This window comes from Mastigoproctus giganteus, chromosome 7, assembly GCF_048544385.1.
Source record: "Mastigoproctus giganteus isolate SK-2022 chromosome 7, ASM4854438v1, whole genome shotgun sequence".
In the NCBI taxonomy this organism is placed as follows: domain Eukaryota; kingdom Metazoa; phylum Arthropoda; class Arachnida; order Uropygi; family Thelyphonidae; genus Mastigoproctus; species Mastigoproctus giganteus.
In genome coordinates this window covers 104,942,774-104,968,548 of record NC_143581.1, presented here as the reverse complement: position 1 = coordinate 104,968,548, position 25,775 = coordinate 104,942,774, and the positions used below count along the sequence as shown (strand labels likewise).

At 36.9% G+C, this 25,775-nt stretch overlaps 1 protein-coding gene across 2 annotated transcripts in view; it reads left to right on the top strand.

The window, feature by feature from the left end:
* The window catches only part of LOC150083123 (retinoid-inducible serine carboxypeptidase-like), a 316,995-nt gene that overhangs the window by 255,278 nt on the left and 35,942 nt on the right, over nt 1-25,775 (top strand). For both annotated transcript variants that reach the window (XM_090377053.1, XM_090377052.1), the window contains exon 11: nt 14,362-14,439. In XM_090377053.1, the coding sequence (XP_090233179.1) occupies nt 14,362-14,439 (78 nt within the window). The remainder of the gene's footprint in view (nt 1-14,361; nt 14,440-25,775) is intronic.

Below are 25,775 nucleotides of genomic sequence, written 5' to 3'. Positions count from 1 at the left end.
AGAAACTGGTTTTCCAATGGCAACCTCTTGGCATGGCAAGCTGAAAATAAGCTATACGAGATTAAGCCTGTAATCAAACATTGGCCGTCTAGCCTTCGCAGGGACCATAAAAAGGAAGTTATTCTAGTGTGGCTCTGCATAGGACACAGTCATCTGAACGAATGCTTTTCTGCTGAGGACTGATGACTGTCCTATGTGCGAGCATTGTGACACCATTTTAGCATTGAAACATATCATTATTGACTGTCCGAGATTTTTAAATGCATGCCGTTTATGTTTTAGCGCTTTTAACCATACACTCAGTCAGATTTTAACTGACAAAGACTATGTCCACAATTTTTAACTTTTTAAAAACTACAAACCTCTATACACGTATATAAATGTTTTTTAATACACATTATGTATATTTCTTTTATCAGATATTTTACTTGCCTTTTAACCATTTATACATATCGATATATTGCTGTTTATTTAACTTGTCTTATTTAAATATTGGACTTCGCACATCATGGCCTTAGTCGCCCATGAGCCATAAAAACCAAAACTTATCTACATTCACTCACATATATTCATGCATTTACTCATACATTTGCATACATACTAACACACATGCACAAACACCAGTATAGCACAGAAGATGCTTGTTAACTCAAATACATTTATATGATATCACATTTCGACCTAGTTGTGCACATATATTCATACCCATACATTCATTTATATTTATAATTTGTATATTAATGGTTAGATATTAAAAATAAATAATTATAGATACGTATAACCAGTGGTGGATTCAACCAATTTGCATGAACCTGTTCATAGAATTTCCTGAGTTTGCCGAACTGGTCCCTAAAGGCCATTTCACACCGAATGCTATGTGAGCTACACTACCTTTTGGTCTATGTCTGGTTTTTCTTTTTTAACTTGAAAAGGGGGAGTAAGGTGATAGAGAATCAGTTTTAAAATTTTTTTATTCCCACCACTGCATATAATGTATATATTTATATCTGGAAATATATGTTATATACAGGCATTCCCCAACTTAAGTAATACTTGACTTTCGGAAATTCGACTTTATGTAAGTTTTTGCTGACCGGTACAAACTTAAAAAAATCGTGAAAACATATTTTGCATCCCATAGGAATAAATGGAGGTACAGTCAATTCCGGTTATTTGGGACACACCGGGACTAGTGCATTTTGGTCCGATTAAGCGGCTGCCCCAATTATTCAAAGTTTCACATAAATAGTTAAAAATACAATGGAACCCCGCTTTACAATAGGTTCACTCTACAATCAAATCACATTACGATGGGTTCACCATAGTAAAGTACCGTTCACTATACGATGTGTAGTAAGCGGCAGTCATTGTGATCACGTTTGTGAATCGAATTTTAATTCTATTAAACAGCGATTCAAATTAGCAAAAATAGGAAGAATATTATTCACAGGCTGTAAAAGTAAAGATATATTAAGCACAAATTTATCCTTTATTATCTTACCAATTAAAAAATTAAATGATACGTGAAAATCGGAAGAATATACGTGATAATCGGAATAATTAATACCTACTGTAATATGTACATACTAACTAATTGACATTTCTGGGTGGGAGTTAAAATTTAAAACAGTAAAAAGATAAGGCAATCAATAACAAAGAACACGGCACACACAAATTGCAAGTAACACGATACGCGCAAGTGAGAACGGAGCAACAAGTTACAAAGTTTTAAAAATAGGAATGAAGAGAAGATTCTGAAAATTAATTTTTTTTATAGGATCGAAAAATTCCATGGAAGCGTAAACACATTTCACCATAATAACCGATAGAATTCCAGCTGTCGGTATTAACGCAAATTCAATAAGATTAAGTTTACTGTCCGTTTCTGATAGATTACACTAACAGAAAAGCCCAATAAACAGGTGACTGCTATTTTTGTTTTATGGTTGTGACCTCCAGAAATTCAACAGAACCACATGGTACGGTCAGAGACAATCATAGGGTAATCTGTAGTGCTGGGGTCTCCTGCCCTGATTAAACGGCATATTGTCCCAATTAAACAAAGTAAACCCTGGCTATTTTCTCAATTTGGTTCTGTTTTTTTAAGATTTGCCCGAAATAACTGGCTGCCCCAATTAACTGATGGCCAAATAACCGGAATCCTCTGTATTGTGAAAATATCGTAATGTGAACCCAATAACACTTTTTTTTTGTAATTTGTTCCTTCCAAGAACTTGGAGGTTGAAATTTTCACTATAAAACTAAGCTATTTATCTCTAAAAAGTCCTTTTTATAATGGAGCACTACCCTTTCATCATTATAAGAATCAGTTTTGAATGCCTTTGTGATGTTTTTCTAAAACACATTTCTGGAGGTTACTACCATAAACAATAAAAACAATATGCACTTTCTGGTTTATTGGGCTTTTCTGTTAGCACAATCTATTATAAATGGGTAGTAAACTCGATCTTATTGCATTTACGATAACACCAATAACTAGAATTCTGTGGGTTTTAATGTTACGGTATTATGGTGAAATGTGTCCCTTCACTGAAATCTTCAATCATATAAAAAACGTAAATAGATTTTCAGAATCTTCTCTTCATTCCTATTTACTTATTACAATAGTGAAAGGTAAGCGACCAACAGAAAGTGCAAGTGGTGGCAGGGCTAGGAAACAAAGCAAAATTGTTTTAGAAATGAAGATGATTAATTAAAAAGAAGCAGGACAAAGTTTGTCATCTATTGCACGGGAATTGGGTCTCGCTTCTTCAACACTGAATGCTGTTTTAAAGATCATGTTAAAGGATCAAAGCATTTAAGGTCAACAGTGTTCAGATGCTATATTGAAGGTGGAAAAGTTGTTAATAATATGGATGGAAAATCAGATTCAGAAACAAGTGCCCCTGAGTCTAATGGCCATTCAAGGAAAAACAAGATGTATTAATGAAGACATTAAGGATAAGTACGGCAAACCCCGAGCCAAGTTTGTGGCAAGCAACGGGTGGTTTAATAGCTTTCCAAGCATTGCTCTGGTTTACAAAACAAAGTATGCAGTGAAGTCGCTAGTGTCGATTCTGCAGCTGCAGAGAAATTTTGTGATGTGTTGGAAAATAACCCCTTCTAAATCTCCAGCCCTCAATTTCCGCAGTGGCATACTTACTTATCAGCTGCAGAATTAATTCTGACAACAATGCTCGAAAGGTAAAACTTGCTGGTATTATGCCTGTCTCCTCTGTCTTTTTATAATTTTGAAATTTTTGTTATTTTGTACACTTTTTGCAATTTTTCCTGCACGAGATAAAAAAAATTGAATAAATAATTCTATTTACATGTTCATTGAGCATTTCTTTTTTGCTTCAATCAAATTCAGCGTGCATAGTTGCGAGTGCTGCATAAGCATTTAGAGAAGTTCCTACTTACGTAGAGTTCCGCCAAACACAACCCTTATGTAAGTTGGGGAGTGGCTGTATAATATTATTATATACAGTCGAACTTCCCTATACCGAATTCGATAAATCCAGTGAAAAAATTCATTATACAGGGTGTCTCAAAAATATTGGTACAAACGTTTAGGGGAGGTAGGTAACATCTAAAGGAATGTGAATCGCATAGGAACCCATAACTGGAAATGTCACGGGGAAAGTAGTAGCAGAGGCACAAGAAGCAGAAATGACACAAGACAGTAATTAGTGGCAAACATTTATTTGACATAATATTAACAATGGAGTACGAGATGGATGTATTTCATGATGTTACAACAGATGCTCGAAGGTTCCACCATGAGATGCGATGCATGCGTGACACCAGCACAGCATGGATTAGCAGACACGGTCGAACACACCTGGAGTTTCTTTGACAGTAGCAGCAGCGCAGACGAGTCTCGCCACGAGATCCATTTCCATCTCCACAGGCAATTCATACATGATAGATTTGAGAGCCCCCCACAGAAAGAAATCAAGGCTTGATAAATCAGGTGAGATGGGGGCCAGGCAACGGGTCCACCATGGCCAATCCATCAACTCCCAAAACGCCTGTTCAAATGATCACGAACACACCTTCCATAATGGGCAGGTGCCCTGTCATGTTGAAACGAAATGTTGTCTCACATTTGCTGGAACATCGTCAAGTAACCCTGGTAGAACTTGTTCAAGAAAGATCCGATATTTAGCAGAGTTCTTGTGGGATGGTAACAGGTATGGGCTGACTAAGTAGTCACCGACCATACCTGCCCACACATTTATTGCGAAGCAATGTTGTGCGACATGGGGGCACACACCGTGTGGGCCCTCTGCTAATCCATACGCTAGGTGCATGTCTGCCAGCTCACAGTTCATATATTGATGCATGCTCTTCGTGCGGCGACTACTGCTTGAATGAGTAAACCAGAAATTTTACTCCCGAACTGATGAACAGCGCCATGTACCGACTTACAGTGACATTTCCGGTTATGGGTTCACATTCCTAAATGTTTGTACCAATATTTTTGAGACACCCTGTAGAGAAATTTTTTTATACAGAGAATATCTTTTTTATTAGAAATTGTTATTTAATTAGAAAATGAAAATGAATCTACATTTATTTTTAATGTATTTTATTTCAAAAACACTCATAAGTTTTTGAAATAATGAAATAATAACCGTTGAAAATTTTGTAAACGTAATTTAAAAATTACATTTACACAATTTTTACCAGTAAGTATCACAAAGTACCGACTTACAGTGACATTTCCGGTTATGGGTTCACATTCCTAAACGTTTGTACCAATATTTTTGAGACACCCTGTAGAGAAATTTTTTTATACAGAGAATATCTTTTTTATTAGAAATTGTTATTTAATTAGAAAATGAAAATGAATCTACATTTATTTTTAATGTATTTTATTTCAAAAACACTCATAAGTTTTTGAAATAATGAAATAATAACCGTTGAAAATTTTGTAAACGTAATTTAAAAATTACATTTACACAATTTTCACCAGTAAGTATCACAAATTTAAAAAAATCTGTAATTTTTGTTTGCACAGTACAATTAAAAAATGTCTGATTCTCAAAGAAAATCTCACATTTGTTCAGAGCATTAAAAACATTATCAGGAACATTTTCACAAAACTAAACCCATACAAACTGTTTTAAAAGTTTTAACCATTTCTTCTTGAGTTGGCTTTTCTACGGGTTGTTCTGATGTGTCTTCAGCGGCATCATTAATTTCTTTGTGATCGTGGTTGCGTCTAACACTGTTCAGCAGTATTTCATCTTCATTTGGATGTTCTGTTGTAGTCAGATCTTGATCTACATAAACATAACTATCCAGTGTTATTTAATTTTCGATGTTTCCGGACGATTCTAATGCTGTCCAAATGTTTTTCAGTTGTGAAAGAGGCAGTTCATCTTGTTCGTCCAGTTGTTGTTCGACTTCTGTATTCAATGCAAATCCCACTTTCAAAAAACAATTTTCAATAGTATATTCAGTGACATTGTTTGTCCAAACTTTTGCCAGTTCAGAAATGCAATCTCTAAGGTTAATTGTAACCTCCAAGTTTCTATTTTCTGATAGCACATTGACAATCTTCATTATTATTCTCTTTTGATAATGAAATTTAAAATTTTTAATAATGCCTTGGTCCATTGGCTGGAGTTTGACGTCACATTTGGTGGTAAAAACAACAACTTGACACATTTAAGTTTGGCAGGAAGTGCCGGACAGTTGTCAGTTACCAACACGATTTTCCTTTTTTCTTTTGTTATACGCCTGTCTAGTTTTAATATCCAGTCTTCAGAGATATCACTTGTCATCCATGCTTTTTTATTAAAGGTGTAGTCAATTTCCAAAGATTTTGTGCCTCTAAAACATCTTCGGTTTTTTGATTTTCTGATGACTAAAAGTCTTAATTTTTCACTTCCTGTCATATTTGCTCCAACTAGCACAGTGATTCTTTCTTTCTTTGCTTTGTTTTCCGCCAAAACATTTATCATTCTTAAAAGCAAGTGTTCTATTCGGTAAACATTTAAAGAATAAACCCATTTCGTCAGCATTAAAAACATCCTTAAGTTCATATTCTTCCAAAATCTTCTTTAAGGTATTGTTCCTCCAACTTTTGCAATCTTCTCCGCTTACATTAACAGTTTCTCCACAAATAACCTTTTCCACAATTCTGTGATGCTTCTTAAATTTATCTAGGACTGTGCAAATTTCAGAGCTTGTTGCTTAATTATTGGACTCAATATTGGTATATTCTTTTCACGTATCATTTGTACCCATTTTAGAACAGCTTTATCAACATCTTCGTATATATGCAAGTTAATTCACTTCTTGTCTGCTCCTTCTTCAATTGCATTTAAAATTGATTCTCTATTTTTTAAAATTGTAGATAAGCTGCTTGCAAGTATGTCATATTTCTCCGCAATATCTTTTTTCTTAAAACCCTGGTCAATATATCATGAAGAATCTTTACTTTATCATTAATACTTAAACATTTTCTCTTCGACATTGTTTCCACAATTGTAAAAATTACTGGACTGCAACCCTTGCTGATACATACACCGCAAACTTCACTGCGCCGGCCATATAGTGAACTGTTAGTACCGCCTACTCAATGACATTCGCTTGCCAATTCAACAGTATCACGTGACCTTTCCTATCAATCACTTTGAAGAAATATACGACTTTGTGAATTTCTTTTATTCTGCTTTCATTCATATATACACGGAAGAAAATTTACGGTTAATGTATGCTGTATGTTACTTTTCAGAAAAAAATTAAATAAAATACAAGAGCATATAGCCTATGTGATTGATGATAAATTGTTCTAAAAGAATGAAATTAAAAAAAATAAAATAAAATAAATTCTTGAAAACCATCTACTGGGAGTCCAGTTAGATGAGAATAGACATAACATATAATGATTGACAGGAAGGTCACAATGTACGGTTGAGGTGAGAAGCAAATGTCACTCAGTAGACATTACTAAAACCCGACTATGGTAGCATTCTATATATTGCCACTGCAGCATGCTAAAGGTTTACCTCAGCGAATTTTGTTTTCCCCTGAGCCAACATCAATTTGCAAATCTACCTTATTTATTGTAAAGTTTATGACCACTTTTAAGAAAACTCATTTGGTTTTATAACTGTAACAAAAATGAAACAAAGACCCTCCTACGAGCATCAATGGCCACAAGTGTTCACTAAAAGGATGATTAATTCCAGATGCTAATGGCCAATTCGGAGGGAAGGAGGCCGTGTATTTGAGCTGCTGTTTAGCAGTAAATGGTTTTACTAATTTTTTTAAAAATTCGTTATAGAGAGACTAACACTTGGCCATATGGGGTTAATTTTACATGTAATTTCATTTCAAGGTGCAATGTTTTGTGAAAAAATTCGTAATATAGACAAAATTCATTAAATAGAAGTTCATAATAGAGAAGTTCCACAGTATTTGTATATTATATTATATTATATACAGAAAGAACAGTGGATGAGGATGGGAGGGTTATGTCCTTAGTTAAGAAGCACATAAAATCTAAGGCAAAGCATCCAGTTGACATGGGTGGACAGTGCAATGTTGAGTCAGTGAGTTTGTTGTTACGTAAGCACTGGGAAAACAAAAATGAGAGCAGGAGTATGTTTATAGGCCTTAATGGCTGATGAGTACAACAAATAACTACAGAGAAATAGTGTTCCAGACATTGACTGGAACTTTTGGGTTAGCCACTCTCACACTAGCAAGACTTTTGTGAATTAGTATTAGTAGAGGCATATTATGCAAGAAAGCAAACTTATATAGCATCAGCCAAAAAAAAAAAAAATATATATATATATATATATATATATTGAATGACTGTTTTCTACAGCAGAGAGGCAACAAGAGAGAGAGCAAAACTTTTGATCTGTTTATCAGCAGTGATTCTTCATGCAAAGAATCGATACATTATAGAGAATCACAATGTATTGATGTGAGATTTACTTAAAGATGTAACTACTATCAAGGATAAAGGGAAGTGTTTTTGCTTTTTAAATTCCATGCAGTGGGACCAACTAATGATGCTACCAAATGCAATTTCTAAATGGAAAAAATTCAGGAAAATAATCAAAGAAGCTACTGGGCTTTTCATACCAATTAAGAAAGTATGCTCACGGCTTAGACCTAAATGAATGTCAGATGCATGAACTATTGAGACACGTGGCAGAGAAGAAAAATGAATGGGATGCATATAAATTATCAGATGATGCAGAAGCCTATGGTAGATATAAATTAGTGTGCAGTCAAGTCAAAAAGGACGTTACGCAAGGCAATGCAGATTAGGAGAACTCTCTGCCAAAGAGAAGCAGAAGAGACTTCTATACTTGTATTAACAGTAGGAGTTGAATCATATTGGTCCATTTGATGTTGATGGTTTAACTGTTGATGATCTTGCTCGGATTGCTGACAAACTGAATAGGTATTTTGCATCTACTTTCATACATGAGAAATTCTTTAGGGAGCTGAGTGATTTTGTGATAATTGAGAAGAAAGTGGAAAAGAAAATTATTACACTTAAACATAAAAAATGTATAATGTCTGTATGGATCTAGTATTAGTAATGGCCGCATAGTGCAAGAAAGCCTATGGCTTATGCTGCACCAGCCAAAAAAAAAAAAAAAAAAAACCGAATAAAACAATGATAAAAAAATAAATAAATAATAATAATTAATAAAAGAAAAGTAAATTAAACCTATCATCCTATGCGCTTCCCTGACCCGAAGGTACTATCCAGATGACCCTTGAATTTCCCCAAACTCTCCACCACCCATGTGGGCAACTTATTCCAGTAATTTATAACTCGCTGGCTAAAATAAAACTTCCTGCAGTCCAATCTAAACATTTCCCCCGTAACTTGAATTTATGTCCAATTATATTAAAAAAGGCATTATATATCTTTCCAATATATATCTTCCAATTCAAAATAAAAAAGGCAGCAAAGGCGGTAAGAAAACACTTAACTATAATTATGATAGCATTTTTAGATTCAGGGGAGGCCTCTATCTTCTGGAGATGTGCAAATATATTCACAAAGAGGGATTAAAGGGTGACATGAGTAATTATAGACCTGTTAGTTTAACATCTGTTCCAGGAAAAATAATGGAGTTATTGGTTAAAGAAGTAATGCAGGACCATCTGAATAAAGGGGTCGTTGAGTGGGAGAAGACAGAGTGGTTTTCAACGGACACTGCTCTTTGTGGACTAATGCTATTAGTGGATTGCCACAGGATTCAGTGCCAGGCCCATTGTTGTTTTTTGTATTTATTAATTATAACTCCGGTGAGTAACTTATTATTAATTATAACTCCGGTAACATCTGGTGAGTATGGGCTTGGCACACCCAGGGTCCTGAGCTGGATATCATCATTCTGCTCTTTTTTGGTGATTCCCTTCTACTTCTCTCTCTCTCCCAGTTAACTCAGGATTTTTTTTTTTTTTTTTTTTTTGGCTGGTGCAGCATAAGCCTTAGGCTTCCTTGCACCATATGGCTAATAATAATAGTATTGATGAGGGTGTATCAGGCTTGATGTCTAAGGTTGCAGATATTATCAAGGTTAGCAGAATAGTTAATCACAGTAATCAAGGAATGCCACTGCAACCCGATCTAGACAAATTGGGTAGATAGGCTGTGAAGTGGTAGTTAAAGTTTAATATTGACTAATGCATGTTACTTCATATTGGGAGCAGTAATCTTAGATTAATGTACCAGCTGTGTGGTACCATAATTAGGGCATTGAAGAGTGAAAAAGGTGAGGGGGTTTGTAGTCAGTTATTTGTTTGTTTGGTGCCTCCATAGCCAGGTGGGCAGGAGCAGCAGTGCAGAACACACGCTTCTTGATTAGACTGGGGTTCGAGCCCGTGACATCCAAATACGGAGGATCCGGAAAGGTCAGGAAATGACCACCGCATATCCCCGGAGCAATATGGCCTTAGTTGCTAATGCTCCTAAAACCCAAATAACAAACAACTGTTTTGTTTGGTTTTTAGGAGCATTAGCAACTAAGGCCATATTGCTCCGGGGATATGCGGTGGTCATTTCCTGACCTTTCCACATCCTCCTTGTTTGGTGGTCACGGGCTTGAACCCCGGTCTAATCAAGAAGCGTGTGTTCTGCACTGCTGCTCCTGCCCACCTGGCTACGGAGGTGCCCTTTGTCGTCAGAAATGAAACTCCTCTAAACAGTGCTGACAGGCTGCAGTACAGCTCATGTGGTTTTGTCTACAATATACAAATTTTTTTTTTTTTTTTTTTTTTAGCGTGGAGAGGTGATTATCACATTGTACAGGGCAATGGTTTTGTAACATGTTGAGTACTGCTTACAGGTCTGATGAGCCTAATTTTATGATGGACGTGGACATGTTGGAACAGATAAAGCAAACAGTAACAAGATTGGTGAGGGAAGAAAAAGGGTGCTCTTATCAGAAAAGCTGCCGCAAACTGCAGCATCTGGTGACTAGGCATCTGCATGGAAATGTGATTGAAATGTTTAAAGCTTTGAATTGGTTGATAAGTTCACTGCTGATGTAATCTTTCATCTTGCTCAAAAAACTACACACACATAAACAGAAATTGGGTAGAATGGCTGCAGGTTAGATATGTGGATATTTTTCATGAAACTCCCCTACTCAGTTGTTGGAGAGTTAGAATAAATTCGAGGAAGAACTAGATGAACTGTCAGAGGAGATGGACAGGGAAGTGCTGGTTTTTTTTTTTTGCTAATGCTGTATAAACTTGCAATCACCACTGCTGCTACTACTAATAATGATAATAATATCTAGTAGACCAATCTGATTCATCCCTTTCCTTCTAGAGTTTACATAAGTAAACAGAAGTCTTTGTGGTTTTTCTTTGTCAGAGACTTCTCATGATCTGTCTTTGCTTGTTTAACCTGCTTTCTGACTAGTTTATATCTTCTGTAGGTTTCTGCATCACTTTATAATATATATGCATCCCATGTAATTTTAAACTTCTAAGAACTGAATAGTCTCTCTTATTGGCATAAAGGGCGTGGTATATTTTATGATTACTTCTCTGAATGCTTCCATATAGAATTTGCTTTTGGTTGCATCATCATTTGAGACCACTGTAATTTCATGATACCTAAATCTTTCTCATCCTAAACCGCCTTTAATTACAGCTCCACTCCCCCCCCCCATTACAGGTCTGATGAGCCTCATTTTATGATGGACGTGGTCTGTAGGAACAGATAAAGTAAACAGTAACAAGATTGGTGAGGGAAGCAAAAGGGTGCTCTTACCAGGAAAAGCTGCAGTTCTGCAAACTGCAGCATCTGGAGACTAGGCATCTTAATATCACCCCTGGATCCCCCTCCCCATAACCTAACATTTAACAGAATTAAATTTCAATGCCATCTTTCAGACCACATGTGTGATGGATCTAAGTCATTCTGAAGTAACATACCCTGGTCCTAATTGTTAAGCATCCTGCCTATATTTAAATCATTTTCACTCTGACAGCTCTTCCTATATCATTTAGAAAAATCAAAAACAAGAGGGAGATTCAACACTGGACTACACCAGCCCCTGAACTACTTGGAGATCTTCCCAGTAATTCTATTAAACATTTTTTCATGTACCATTTTTTCTCACCTAATTTTTAACACAGTCAATTGGTACAAACATAATTATAGCCGACTTGGATACATGTTTCAGTGTCATAGTTACACCTATATCTAATTACGGTTTAGGATTTCTCCATTAGAAAGTAAAAAAATAAAATATTATGATCATCAGGCCTTATTAAATTAGCTTAATAAATGTAGAGCAGCAGCTATTTTCATATTAATAAAGATGGTTAACTTCTTTTCCCCAGGATTTTCTTTTTAGATCAAATTAGGTTGTGCAGTTAACATAAAACAGGTTAGTATAATACCAAAAACTCGACAAAATCCTTATATTTCTAATGCATTTAGAAATATAAGGATACTCAGATGAAATCTGGAAAACAAAAAGAGATATGGCTCTGAGATTGAGCATTATGAATTGTATAAGTAGTGATTTTCTAAGCTGTATCAGCTATTGCTTACCATTTTATTTTGACACCATTAATTAAATAAATCATTAAGGTTTGTCAGTTAAGTTTCAGGACTAAGTCAAGGAAACCAGATGTTAAGATAAAAAAGCTTAATATTTTAGAAGTAGTTTCTTTGAACTGCCATACACTTGTCAGATTGTGTATATAACTGTTGGAAACATCTTAATGTCATCTATGCCATCAATTCATTCTTTCTACATGGGTTTAATTTTGAGGGACAAGAAATAGTCCTAGGGAGATTAATCATTGAATAAAGGTGTGGATTGGGTAGCTTCACAATTCCATAGTTTGCTAAAAAAAGCTTTGAAAACCAGTGCAGAACATGGCCAAGCAAATTGAACAAGTAAGGATCTTCAGCAACAACTTGAATGAGTTCTTAGCATACTTTGAGTTGGTGCAACTTTTGTTCATTGATCATTATTAATGTTAAGTTGTTCTTTCACCATCCGTAGAATCATTCACTTGTGAACTTTTTGATCATTTCTGGATCAAAGCATTGTTGAGTGTTTACAGCACTCACCATCTCTAGCTAAAGATGAGTGCTGTGAATTCATCATCTTTAAAAAAAAAAATTCAAAATCCTGCAACCCAATGAAAAGCACATAAGTGAAATAGAGCATCATTACCATATGAGGGAGGGGTTCAAAAATATTTGTGTTCACCCAGTAATAGAAGGTTAAAAAAAAAAAAAAACCTGTATTACACAAAAAGATACATTTTTGCCACCTCACAATATGCTTCCACAGGCCAGTTTTGTAGAAGTACTCTGACTTCCTTCAAACCACGACTTGGCAGCAAAACTCACCTTATCAGCAGCAAAGTGTTTTTCACAAAGGATGGACTTCAGGGTAGGAAAGAGGAAGAAAACCAAGGGTGCAAGATCAGGGGAATAAGCAGGATGCGGCAATATTTCAGACTCACATTTGTGGGCATACTTCACTGGAACATTATAGTGGAGCAGGCATGTACCTTTTGACAGCTTTCCCCATCTTTTTTTCTTTTATAGCAGCACATATCTTTATGAGGAGGTTGGAATAATATTTCACCATCAACAGAACAGTCCTTTTGAAGGTAATCTGTTAGAATAACATCATGCTGAAAAACTCCTTGCTTTTCCTGGCACATAAACAACATTTCATGTGCACATTGTGCCCTTTACTTCTGATAAGCGGTCAGAAATCATCTAGCAGACACTTTATTCATATGCAACTGTTGATGGATGATGTTCTCCACAGACCCTACACTAATTTGGAGCTGTGCAACTAGTTCTTTGATGCTAATACAGCAATCTTCCAAGATTAATGCCTCAATTTTTGGAACACTTTCTTCTGTTTCAGCAGTTGCTGGGTGTCCTGGAATTTCTTCATCGTGCACTACAGTTCCACCACATTTGAATTGTTTATACTGTTGTGTAGCAACTTCTCCATAAACAACAACTTTCTTAGCGGATTCTTTTGGGTGTTTTCCTTTGCAGAAAGAGGAATTAGAATCACTGATATGTATTCCACTTTATCCAATGTGACACTTTGCTGCATTCAGTACTGCAAAGAAAAAAATGAATTAGTAGGTGCAAACCAAAATTTGTTTGGTTGCTATAGAGATTTCAAGGTATCAAACAAAAAAAATTATCTTTTAAACCCTTCCCCTGTACACTAATTTTACCAGTGTTCTCCATGCCGAAAAAGTGCAACTGAAACCTTCTTCTTAGGTTTCCTAACTTTAAATAAAATGAAAAGTTTACCTTTGGTTCTATAACTTAACACAATTAGCACAGCTCAAAGTGTAGCTAACTTTTTTTTTCCATGAAGTTTTCAGAATTATTTAAAGTATTTTTAACATATTTTGTTGTAATATCACATAAATAAATCTTTAATTCCCTGTGGCAGTGATTATTTCAAGCCATAGGATAAAAATAACTTTTTCAATGAGGAACAAATTAAGTATGGTATAACCAACTAATGATATCTCAAATGAAACATTTTTATATCATGTATGCAGATTGTTTTCAAAAGCAACAAGTGATACTTGAAAAGTGTGAACTGCTACTTATAGTCAGATATTTAAAATAAATTTTCAAAATACAAACATATAAAAGAGTACAAGTGTTTAATTTTAGATATCAGTAGTTATTATTATTAATTTTTTTATTTATTTATTTTATAAATAAATAAATAACAAAAGGTACACGTTTTTATTTTATTTATTTATTTTTTTTTTGTTTTTTGATTTCTTAACATGAATTAAAACAGAATTGACGCTTCTTTCCTATGTTTTTTAATCCCTCAGTTGAAGCACTTCTGAATGAGACATCTTTGAGCATTGCTGTCTATAATGCACAGTTAGATCTTATTGTTGATACAATTGGTAAGTTTCTTTCTCACAATCAAATCCAAACTTTTCTAGATAAAACAAAAAAAGTTTATTGATTCTTATTATAGAATTGCACATGACACTTAATTTTCTAAGTATGTGTAAGAGTGATTCACGTACTGAAGAAATAGTAACTCCCCAGGTGCAAGCCCAAGATTTACTACAAGGTGGGGAATTAAGCTTTAATCATTATGTAACAGTTCAAAAAATTTACATTATTTGATCGTAGGGGATAGGACCTTAGCCTTTTTGATCATCATCATTAGAAAAGGCTATTGCCCCCTGGTAACTTCTACTTCTGCTGTTTACTCAGTTGTGTGCTGGGGTGGGGGGGGTTAAATCACATCAGTATGCCTTGATGGTTTTTTACTGATTTATTTATATCATAATTATACTAAACATCATAAATCAGTTCTTGTACTTCCAGTATTATTTGTGGTATAAGTTTATAAAATACAGTCAGTCCTCGTATAACACATGTTTACACTACACAAATTCGATCATACACGATTTATAAATAGGGGAACGATATCGTATATAACATGAACCAAATTCGCTTATGCACGATTCGCCTTTGTGTTTACAAGAAATGGCAGTCGAACGCGGAATCACCCCAACTGAACAGAACACAATAGGAATGAAGAGAAGATTCTGAAAATGTATTTGTTTTTTTATATCAGTGAAGGGGAAACACATTTCACCATAATAAGGTAAAAATCCACACAATTCCAGCTATCGGTATTATCGCAAAATCTAAACACACAAAATCTAAGGAAGTGCATCCAGTTGATGTTGGTGTGACATAAGCACTGGGAAAGGAAAAATGAGAGTAGGTGTGTGTGTTATAGGCCAAACGAATCTGATGAGTATAATGAGCAATTGGGCAGATAAATAGTGGGCCAGTAAATCAGTGTCTTATAATGGGGAAATTTTAATTTCCCAGAGATTGACTGGAATTTGTGGGTTGATCACTCACACACTAGCAAGGCTTTTGTGGATTTCTTGGATGATTGTTTTCTACTGCAGCATGTTTGGGAGGCAACAAGAGGGAGTAATACTCTTGATCTGATTATCAGTAGTGATTCTTCATGCATTAAGAATCTGCAGATAAGGGAACCATTAGGTGACAGTGATCAGTGTGCTGAAGTGGGATTTACTCAAAGAGGTAACTACAATCAGGGGTAAAGGGAAGGGTTTTTGCTTTCGTAAAGTTGACTACAGAGGTCTGAGACAGTATTTAAATTCTATATGGTAGGACAAACTGATAATTTTTACCAACAGCAAATTCAAAATGGACAGCATTCAAACAAATAATCTTGGAATCTACTAGGCTTTTCATACCAACTAAGAAATAATGTTCAAGATTTAGGCCTAAATGGATGTCAATGAACTAATTAAACATGTGACAGAGAAGAAAAATGCATGGGATACATATAATATTGACAGTTGATACAGAAGCCTATGATAGATATAAACTGGTCTGTAACCAAGTCACAACAGAGATTAGGCAGGTAAAGGCAAATTATGAGAAATCTTTGGCAAAGGATGCAAAGATAAACAGCAAAGAGTTCTTTACTTATGTAAACTCTAGAAGGAAGGGGTAGAATCAGATTGGTCCACTTGATATAGATGGTTCAACTGTTTATGATCCTGCTCAGGTAGCTAACAAACTAAATGAATATTTTGCATCTACGTTCACACATGAGCAGTTATTCAAGGAGGGGAATGCCAGAGTTGTATTAAACTCTGGCAATAAGCTAGATAATCTTGTTATAACTGAGAGTAAAGTGGAGGAGAAATTGTTGAAGATAAACATAAGAAAGGCACCAGGAGTGGATGGGATCTATCCAGTTATATTAAAGGAGGCAGCAAAGGAAGTAAGCAAACCTTAGCCATAATTATGAGAGCTTCCTTGGAGTCAGGGAAAGGTACCCATGGACTGGAAATGTGGCCCCAATCCACAAAGGCGGATCAAAGGGAGACATGGGTAATTACAGTTCTGTTAGTTTAACTTCTGTTCCAGGGAAATTAATGGAGGCACTGGTTAAAGAAGCATTGCAGGATCATCTAGACAAGACTTCAATAGCTTGGACACAGCATGGGTTTGTTAAGGGGAAGTCTTGTCTGACCACTTTGATTGGATACTATGATGTAGTCTGAAAGGAAATGGATGCAAAGAATAATTTTGATATTATATATTTGGATCTTAGAAAGGCTTTTAATACTGTTTCACATGGAAGACTGCTCCACAAATTGGAGCAGTGGGGCATTGGAGGCAAATTGCTGTTATGGATAAAGAGATTGTTGAGTGGGAGAAGACAGAGTGGTAATCAATGGACACTGCTCTTCACGGACTAATTTTATTAGTGGAGTCTCCCAGGGTTCAGTGTTGGGTCTGTATATCAGGCTTAATGTCCAAGTATGCAGACGATATGAAGGTTGGCAGGGTTGTTAATGACAGTACGCTGCTGCAATACGATCTAGAAAGTTGAGTAGATGGGCTGAGAGGTGGCAAGTGAAGTTGACTTGCCAATGTAACTTCATATGCAGTGAAGTTACATTGACAAATGTAACTTACTGCATATGGGAAGCAGTAACCCCAGAGTAACATATGAATTGTGTAGTACTACACTGACAGAGGTAGAGAGTGAAAAGGACATGGGGATAATTTGCAGATATGAAGTTTTCTGAGCAGTCCAGATGGTCTGCAAGAGTAGCTCAAGGTGTCTTGTCAATGATGTGCAGGAATTTTTCTAGCAGGGATAAGGAGGTTATTATCCCCTTGTATAAGGCAATGTTCAGGCGGCACCTTGAGTACTGCATACAGGTCTGGGAGCCTCATTTTAAGAAGGATATAGAGCTGTTGGAAGGAGTACACAGAAGGGCAACAAGATTAGTGAACGGAACAAAGGGTTGCTCTTATGAAGAAAGGCTTAAGTTTTGCAAATTAGTGTCTTGAGACTAGGCACCTGCGAGGTGATCTGATTGAGGTGTAAAACCTTGAATGGTTTGAGCAAGCTCAATGCTGATGGGATTTTTTTCTCTTGCTCAGAATAATTTCCTGAGAAGGCATAAATTCAAATTGAGGAAAGGCAGTTTTAGGATAGATGTGCAGAAGTTTGCCTTTAGTCAGCAGATGGTTTATTGCTGGAACAAACTTCCATCTGTCGTAGAAGTTGATAGCTTAAACATATTCAAGGCAGAACTTGACAAACATTTGGAGCGATTGGATGAGTGAAATGAGAAGGGGGGAGATGTTCTTTTTTTTTTTTTTTTGGCTGATGCTATATAAGTTTGCTTTCTTGTATCATGTGCCCTTGCTAATGTTAATACTAAACTATAGACAACACATGGTAAGTACATGGGCTGTGTTAGGTAACTAAAAGTAAGAACAGGTGCATGTATACTTGCATGTACACCAATTGTAGGAATATAGTAAATAAATTTCATGGATTTGAAGTGCTGTTCAAGGCATCAAAGGGAGATATTGTTGGGATATCAGAGACGTGGTGTCACAACTAAAAGCAATACGGAATTGAAATTTGGGGAGTATGGTGTGTACAAAAAAAGATAAACAGGATAGGAATAGAGGGGGAGCTATGTTGTTACTTAGGAAACACACAAAATCTCATGCAGTGCATCCAGTTGACATTGGTGGATGGTGCAAAGTTGGGTCGGTTTTGTGTTACATATGCATTGGGAAAGCAAAAAGAGGGTAGGGGTGTGGTATAGGCCTAATGACCCTGATGAGTACAATGACCAACTATACAAAGAAATAGAATGGGCAAGTTTTAACTGTCATCGGGGGTAAAGAGAAGAATTTTTGCTTTTGTAAATCTTGATTACAGTAGTCTCAGACATTTTTTAAATTCTATACAGTATGACCAACTGGTGGTATTACCCATGACAAATTCTAAATGGGAAGCATTCATGGAAGTAATTTTGGAAGCTACTGGGCTTTTCATCCCAACTAAGAAATTCTGTTCAAGGTTTAGGCCTAAATGTATGCCAGATGAACTAATGAGACTCATGGCAGAGAAGAAAAATACGTGGGATGCATACAAATTATTAGACAACACTTGAAGCCTATGGTAGATATAAACTAGTCTGTAATCAAGTCACAAAAAAGGTTGGGCAAGCGAGGGCAGATTATGAGAAATCTTTGGCGAAAGATGCAAAGAAAAACAGCAGGCTTCTTTACTTACGTAAACTCTAGAAGGAAAGGGATGAATCAGATTGGCTCACTTGATATCAATGGTTCGACTGTTGATGATCCTGCTCAGATAGCTGACAAACTCAATGAGTATTTTGCATCTACATTCACATAGTAGGAATTCTGTAGGGAAGTGGAGGCCAGAAGCTATCAAACTCTTAACATGGAGCTAAACGATTCTGTAATAACTGAGAGGAAAAGGAAGGATAAATTGTTGAAGTTAAACATAAGAAAGGCAGCAAAGAAAGTAAGCAAACCCCATAGCTATTATTATGAGAGCAACCTAGGACTCAGGGGTGTTCCCTACGGACTGCAGGTGTGTGAATATATTCCTAATTCACGGAGGGGATCAAAGGGTGACATGAGTAATTACAGACCTGTTAGTTGTGACTTCTGTTCTGGTGATATAATGGATCACTGATTAATAAAGAAGCACTGCAGGATCATGTAGACAAGATGCAGTTATAGTTCAGACACAGCATGGTGAAGTCTTGTCTGACCAGTCTGATTGGATACTAAGATGTGGTCACAAAGGAACTAGTTGCAAAAAATTATTTTGATATCATATACTTGTACTTCAGGAAAGCTTTTAATACTGTAGAGCATGGAATACTGCTGTACAAATTGGAGCAGTATGGCATTAAGGGCAAGTTCCTGCTGTGGATTAAAGGACGGTTCAGTGGGAGAAGACAGAATGGAAACAATGGACACTGCTCTTCATGGACTAATGTTATTAGTGGTGTTTTCCCGAGGGTTTAATGTTGGGCCCATTGTTGTTTTCTGTATTTATCAATGATATTGATGAAGGTATATCAGGCTTAATGTCCAAGTTTGCCGATGATGCAAAGGTTGGCATGCTTGTTAATGGCAGTAATAACAATATGCTACTGCAACAGGATCTAGAAAACGTGGGCTGATGATTTGAGAAGCAGCAACTAAAGTTTAACATTGACAAATGCAAAGTACTGCATATTGGTAGCAGTATCCCCAGAAAAAAGTACCAGCTGTGTGGTACTCAGGGTAGTGGAGAATGAAAAAGACCCGGGGCCTATTTTGCAGACATATGTTTTCTGAGCAGTGCAGACAGGCTGCCAGAGCAGGTCATGGGGTCCTGTCAATGATATGCAGGAATTTTGCTAGCAGGGATAAGGAGGTGATTATTCCCTTGTATAAGGCAATGGTCATACCACACCGTGAATACTGCGAACAGGTCTGGAGGACTCATTTTAAAAAGGATGTAGAGTTTCTAGAACGAATACAGAGAAAGGCAAGAAGACTAGTGAAGGGAACAAAGGGGTGCTCTTACCAAGAAAGACTTATGTTCTGCAAATTGCAGCATCTGGAGACTTGGCACCTGCAAGGTGATGTGATTGAGGTGTATAAGGCTTGAATGGTATAAGCAAGCTCAGTGCTGATTGGATTCTTCCTCTTGCTCAGATTTTTAAACCTGAGGGGGCGTAAACTTAGATCGAGGAATGAAAGTTGTAGAATAGATGGGTGGAAGTTTGCCTTTAGCCAGCAGGTAGTTGATTGCTGGAAAAGACATCTGTCGTTTGAAAACTGTTATCGTAAATTAATTCAAGGAAGAACTGGACAAACATTTGGAACAAATGGATGGGTGTGCTGGGATTTTTTTTTTTTTTTGGCAATGCTGTATAAACTTGCTTTCTTGCATCAATAGCCTGTACTAATGCCAAAAACATCCCCCCCCCCCAGAATACAGATGTACAGAATCTCTTCTGAAAGTATTCCAACACCACCAGCAATCTCATAAATTTTTAAAAATCTTGATGTAGAGTAGCAGTTCCCAACCTTTTTTTGGCTCGCTAACCCCTTTCAACAAATCATGAACCACTAAACCTATATTCTCTGAAATAATATATAATAGTTCCAAATTTTTATTATAAAATATTTCCAGTACTACAATTTTATAAGGGTAGTGGAATAATATTAAATTATTATTAAGTACCTATACAAAGGGTACTAGGAAAGTTTTGCAATACAGCTTTGTTTAATTAATTTTTTCAAAGTAATTTCCTCTACATTCAATACACCTCTCCATCCTCCGAAACCAATCTTTAAACCAGTTCTGCCAAGTTTCACTAGGGAGTAAAGCACACTCGTTGTCCCAAGCCCGTAGAAGGTCCTCATCACTGGAAAACCGCCTCCCTTTTAGCTTCATTTTCACATGCGGGAACAGTGCAAAGTCGCAGGGAGCAAGGTCTGGCTGTAGGGAGGGTACTCGAGAAGTTTCAGTCCTGTCGTGGTCAAATATTCGGTGCAGGCTTTGGCGCGGTGAGCTGCAGCATTATCGTGATGGAGGTACCAGGTGTCCATTCTTGACTTTGGCCGCAGGTTCTTCATAGATCCAATGACTTTAGGCAGGCATTGTTCAGTATACCACTTAGCTGTGACTGTCTTCTGCGTGTCCAAAACGACACGTTCCACAATTCCTCTCGATTTGAAAAATACAGCTATCATTTTCTTCTTTACAGATCGGGATTTTCTGACAATTACGGGTGTGTCGTCATCATCAAAGACCCAAACTTTGTTTTGAGCCTTGGTCGGCAGATCGTAATAGTACAGCCAAGTCTCGTCACCTGTCACGATGTTGTTCACATACCGAGATTGTCCCTTATCAAACTTTTTTAACATCTCCCGGCACCAAGTCACACGTCGTGTCGTCTGCTCTTCAGTCAGTTGATGCGGCACCCAGAGAGAACAAAGTTTCTTCACGTGCAAATGATCTTGCAGAATCGAACGAATTGCTGGTGCATTTAGGCCCAAAGTATCCTCTATCTGTTGGTAGGTCACTCGCCTGTTTTCGTCAAGCGTTTTCCTCACAGCAGTAACGTTTTCCTCCGTAACTGACGTTCGTGGCCTTACCGGCCTCTCAGAATCATCCAGAGTGAAATTTCCCCTTTGGAATTCTCTATACCACCTGAATATCGTTGTACGATGTGGACAATCATCATCTAGTGCAAGAGTCATTTCTTCTAAGCACCGGTCTATGGTTAAACCACGCACAAAATTATACCGCAAAACTGTCCTTATCTCATTTCGTGACCACGATGCCATCGCAAGCACTTTACACTCTCACTACTAATGAATAACTGAGCCCATCGACTTGGCACGGCGGCTACTATGCACGTATGAACATGTCTAAACATGCAGCAACAAGCAGCTTCCTGTGATTCATTGTTGCGTCATATTGCAAAACTTTCCTAGTACCCTTTGTACATAACAGTGGAGCGGTACCTCCATAGCCAGGTGGGCAGGAGCAGCAGTGCGTAGCACACGCTTCTTGATTAGATTTGGTGGTTACGGGCTCGAACCAGGGTTTGAGCCTGTAACCACCAAATACGTAGGATGCGAAAAGGTCAGGGAATGACCACCGCATATCCCCGGAGCAATATGGCCTTAGTTGCCAATGCTCCTAAAAACCAAATAATAACAACATAACAGTGGTCTTTGAGAATGTAAAAAAATTTAGTTTGGAAAACATATTTATTTAATGAATACAGCAAACCTCACACAGTGTGGCTTAAATCAGTATGGGATTCACTATAATGCGGTTTATAATCTGCGACTGTGATTGATTATAAATTAATTTCATTCTTAGTCTCCCTCATTACTATTTGTATTTATTATTGTTCTAACTAATCATGCATAATGTTTTCTAATATAAAAAAAATCCTTATGAAACAATGTATCATTATTTTTCTCATTGAAACTGTTCGCCGTTTAGTGCTGATTCAGTCAGTGTGGTAGTTTTTTACAATGCATTAACCACACTGTCCGAGGTATTCCTGTGTACTGTACGATAGTACACTAATTATAAGGAATAATACTGTATTGAACCTACCATGGCAAAGTTTTACTCCAAGTTGTGATCTTTACTTTAAGCAACGGGTGAAAACTGCACTAGCAAGCTTAAACATTGAACGGCTGCAACCTGTTTGTCAGAGTTCACATATTCTCAAATAAATACAGATGGCTCCCAGATCTGCCTATCACATGGAATAGGAACTGTCTATATATTGTGTCTGTGCAAATGTGTTCATGGACTGAAAAATCCAGAATACCTCATAAGGTAATAGGCTCAGTTGAAGCCTTTAGAAATACTTCCAATGAATGATAGGATTTCACCTGAACCTCTCCAGATGACTGCTGTACTGCAAATGTTATACTCTCACAGACGATTAATAAAATTAATATCTGATGATATTTTAAGGAGTCCTTATGTGTTGTGATGTAATGACAGCACATAATATAATTAATATCACATAATAAATATTATAATAAAATTATAAGAAAATAGTTTTCATGCAATAAGGCAGATTAACATTAATAATGAAAACAGTGTTAATAATGATCTATTATGCATTAAATTTAAATAATATATTACCTATAATATATATTATATGGTATTATATTTATCTTGTTTATTTAAAATGGGCACCAAGTCAAACTTTCCAGCCTGGCGGCTCGGTGGTGTCCCTCCACAGTCCTGACTCTAGAGGTCTAAGTCAAATGCCATATTCTACACTGATGTTCAGGACAATTCTTTTTACCCAGCATTCAAGAGTGTACAGCATGCATTCCTTGAGGGACAGGAGTTCAACACTGTGACTACTAAATACAATAAATATTTGTATTGACGATTTATTGTAAACTCTACTGACTTGGTTGTCATGCCAGAGTATAAACGGAAAATTTATTTATTGTATCAGTTTAATGGAAGTTGCCTCACACCTTCCAGCATAACATTGCTCCATGTCACAAAACAAAGAGTACACTGGTCAGCATCAGTTTGCTCCCTGAAATAATTTCGGCAATTACTTGTTGGAAATATGTTCCAAAACTCGATATCTATATATAAAAGAATATTTCAGAAAATAGTGCTTTTTCACGTGCACACTTTTCGCTTTCCTCAAGGTGGAGCTAATGGCTATTGCATCATACTACAACAAACAACCTAGGCACGTCACTCTTAAATTAAGCTGCATATACCACAGTGATGGCTCATTACCTGATAGCGTTTAGTAGTGTTATGATGTTACACATGTTGACAGTTCAGCCATTATTAATTAGCATTAGTAGAGGCATATGATGCAAGAAAGCAAGCTTATGCAGCATCGGCAAAAAAAAAAACCCTGCTCCCATTTCACCCTTCAATTCGTTCCAAATACCTGTCCAGCTCAGCCTTAAATTTATTTAGGCTATCAACTTCCACAACAAAGGATGGAAGTCTGTTCCACCAACCAACTACCCGCTGGCTGAAGGCAAATTTCCGCACATCTATCCTACATGTCTTTCCTCAATTTGAATTTATGCCCTCTCAGGTGATTATTCTGAGCAAGAGGAAGAATCCCATCAGCATTGAGCATGCTCAAACCATTCAAGGCTTTATACACCTCAATTAGATCACCTCGGAGGTGCCTAGTCTCCAGACACTGTAATTTGCAAAATTTAAGCCTTCTTCGTAAGAGCAACCCTTTGTTCCATTCACTAATCTTGTTCCCCTTTCTGTACTCTTTCCAACAGCTATACATCCTTCTTAAAGTGAGGCCTCAAGACCTGTATACAGTATTCAAGGTTTGGCCTAACCATAGCCTTATACAAGGGGATAATCACCTCCTTATCCCTGCTAGAAAAATTCCTGTATATCATTAGCATTAGTAGAGGCATATGATGCAAGAAAACAAGCTTATGCACATCTATCCATCAGCCAAAAAAAAAAAAAAAAAAAAAAAAAAACACTCCCATTTCACCCCTCTTCTCGTTCAAAATATATATGTCTAGCTGAGCCTTAAATTTAATTAGGCTATCAACTTCCACAACAAGGGATGGAAGTCTGTTCCATAACCAACTACCCGCTGGCTAAAGGCAAATTTCCGCACATCTATCCTACATGTGTCTTTCCTCAATTTGGATTTATGCCCTCTCAGGTGATTATTCTGAGCAAGAGGAAGAATCCCATCAGCATTATGCATGCTGAAACCATTCAAGGCTTTATACACCTCTGTCAGATCACCTCGCCGGTGTCTAGTCTCCAGACACTGTAATTTGCAAAACTTAAGCCTTTCTTCGTAAGAGCAACCCTTTATTCCATTCACTAATCTTGTTGCCCTTCTCTGTACTCGTTCCAGCAGCTCTACATCTATCTCGAAATAAATCCTCCAGACCTGTATACAATACTCAAGGTGTGGCCTGACCATTGCCTTATACAAGGGAATAATCACCTCCTTATCCCTGCTAGAAAAATTCCTGTATATCATTGACAAGACACCATGAGCTTCTGTTGCAGCCCGTCTGCACTGCTCAGAAAACTTCATATCTGCCTGCACAATTACTCCCCAGGTCCTTTTCCTTCTCTACCACAGAGTTGATACGTTGCTCTAGGGTTACTGTTTCCCATATGTAGTACTTTTCATTTGCCACCTCTCAGTCCATCTGCTCAACCTCTCCAGATCCTGTTGCAGCAGCATAGCATCAGTAGTGTCCTTAACAACCCTGCCAACCTTTGTATCATCTGTAAACTTGGACATTAAGCTTGATATACCATCATCAATATCATTTATAAATACAGAAAACAACAATGGACCCAACACTGAACCCTGAAGGACTCCACTGATAACATTAGTCCACGATGAGCAATGTCCATTGATTACCACTCTGTCTTCTCCCCCTCAACCATCCCTTTATCCATAGCAGCAATTTGCCTCCAATGCCACACTGCTCCAATTTGTGCAGCAGTCTTCCATGTGCAACAGTATCAAAAGCTAAGATCCAAATATATAATATCAGAATTATTCCCTGCATCCAGTTATTTTGTGACTGCATCATAGTATCCAATCAAATTGGTCAGGCAAGACTTTCCCTTAACAAAGCCATGCTGTGTCCAAGGTATAACTGAAGTCTTGTCTAGATGATCCTGCAGTGCCTCCATTAATTTTCCTGGAACAGAAGTTAAACTCATGGGTCTATAATTACTTGTGTCAGCCTTTGATCCTCGTTTGTGAATTGGGGTCACATTTGCACATCTCCAGTCTGTTTGTTTTTTTTTTTTTGTTTTTGTTTTTAGGTTCATTAGCAACTAAGCCATGGTGGTCAT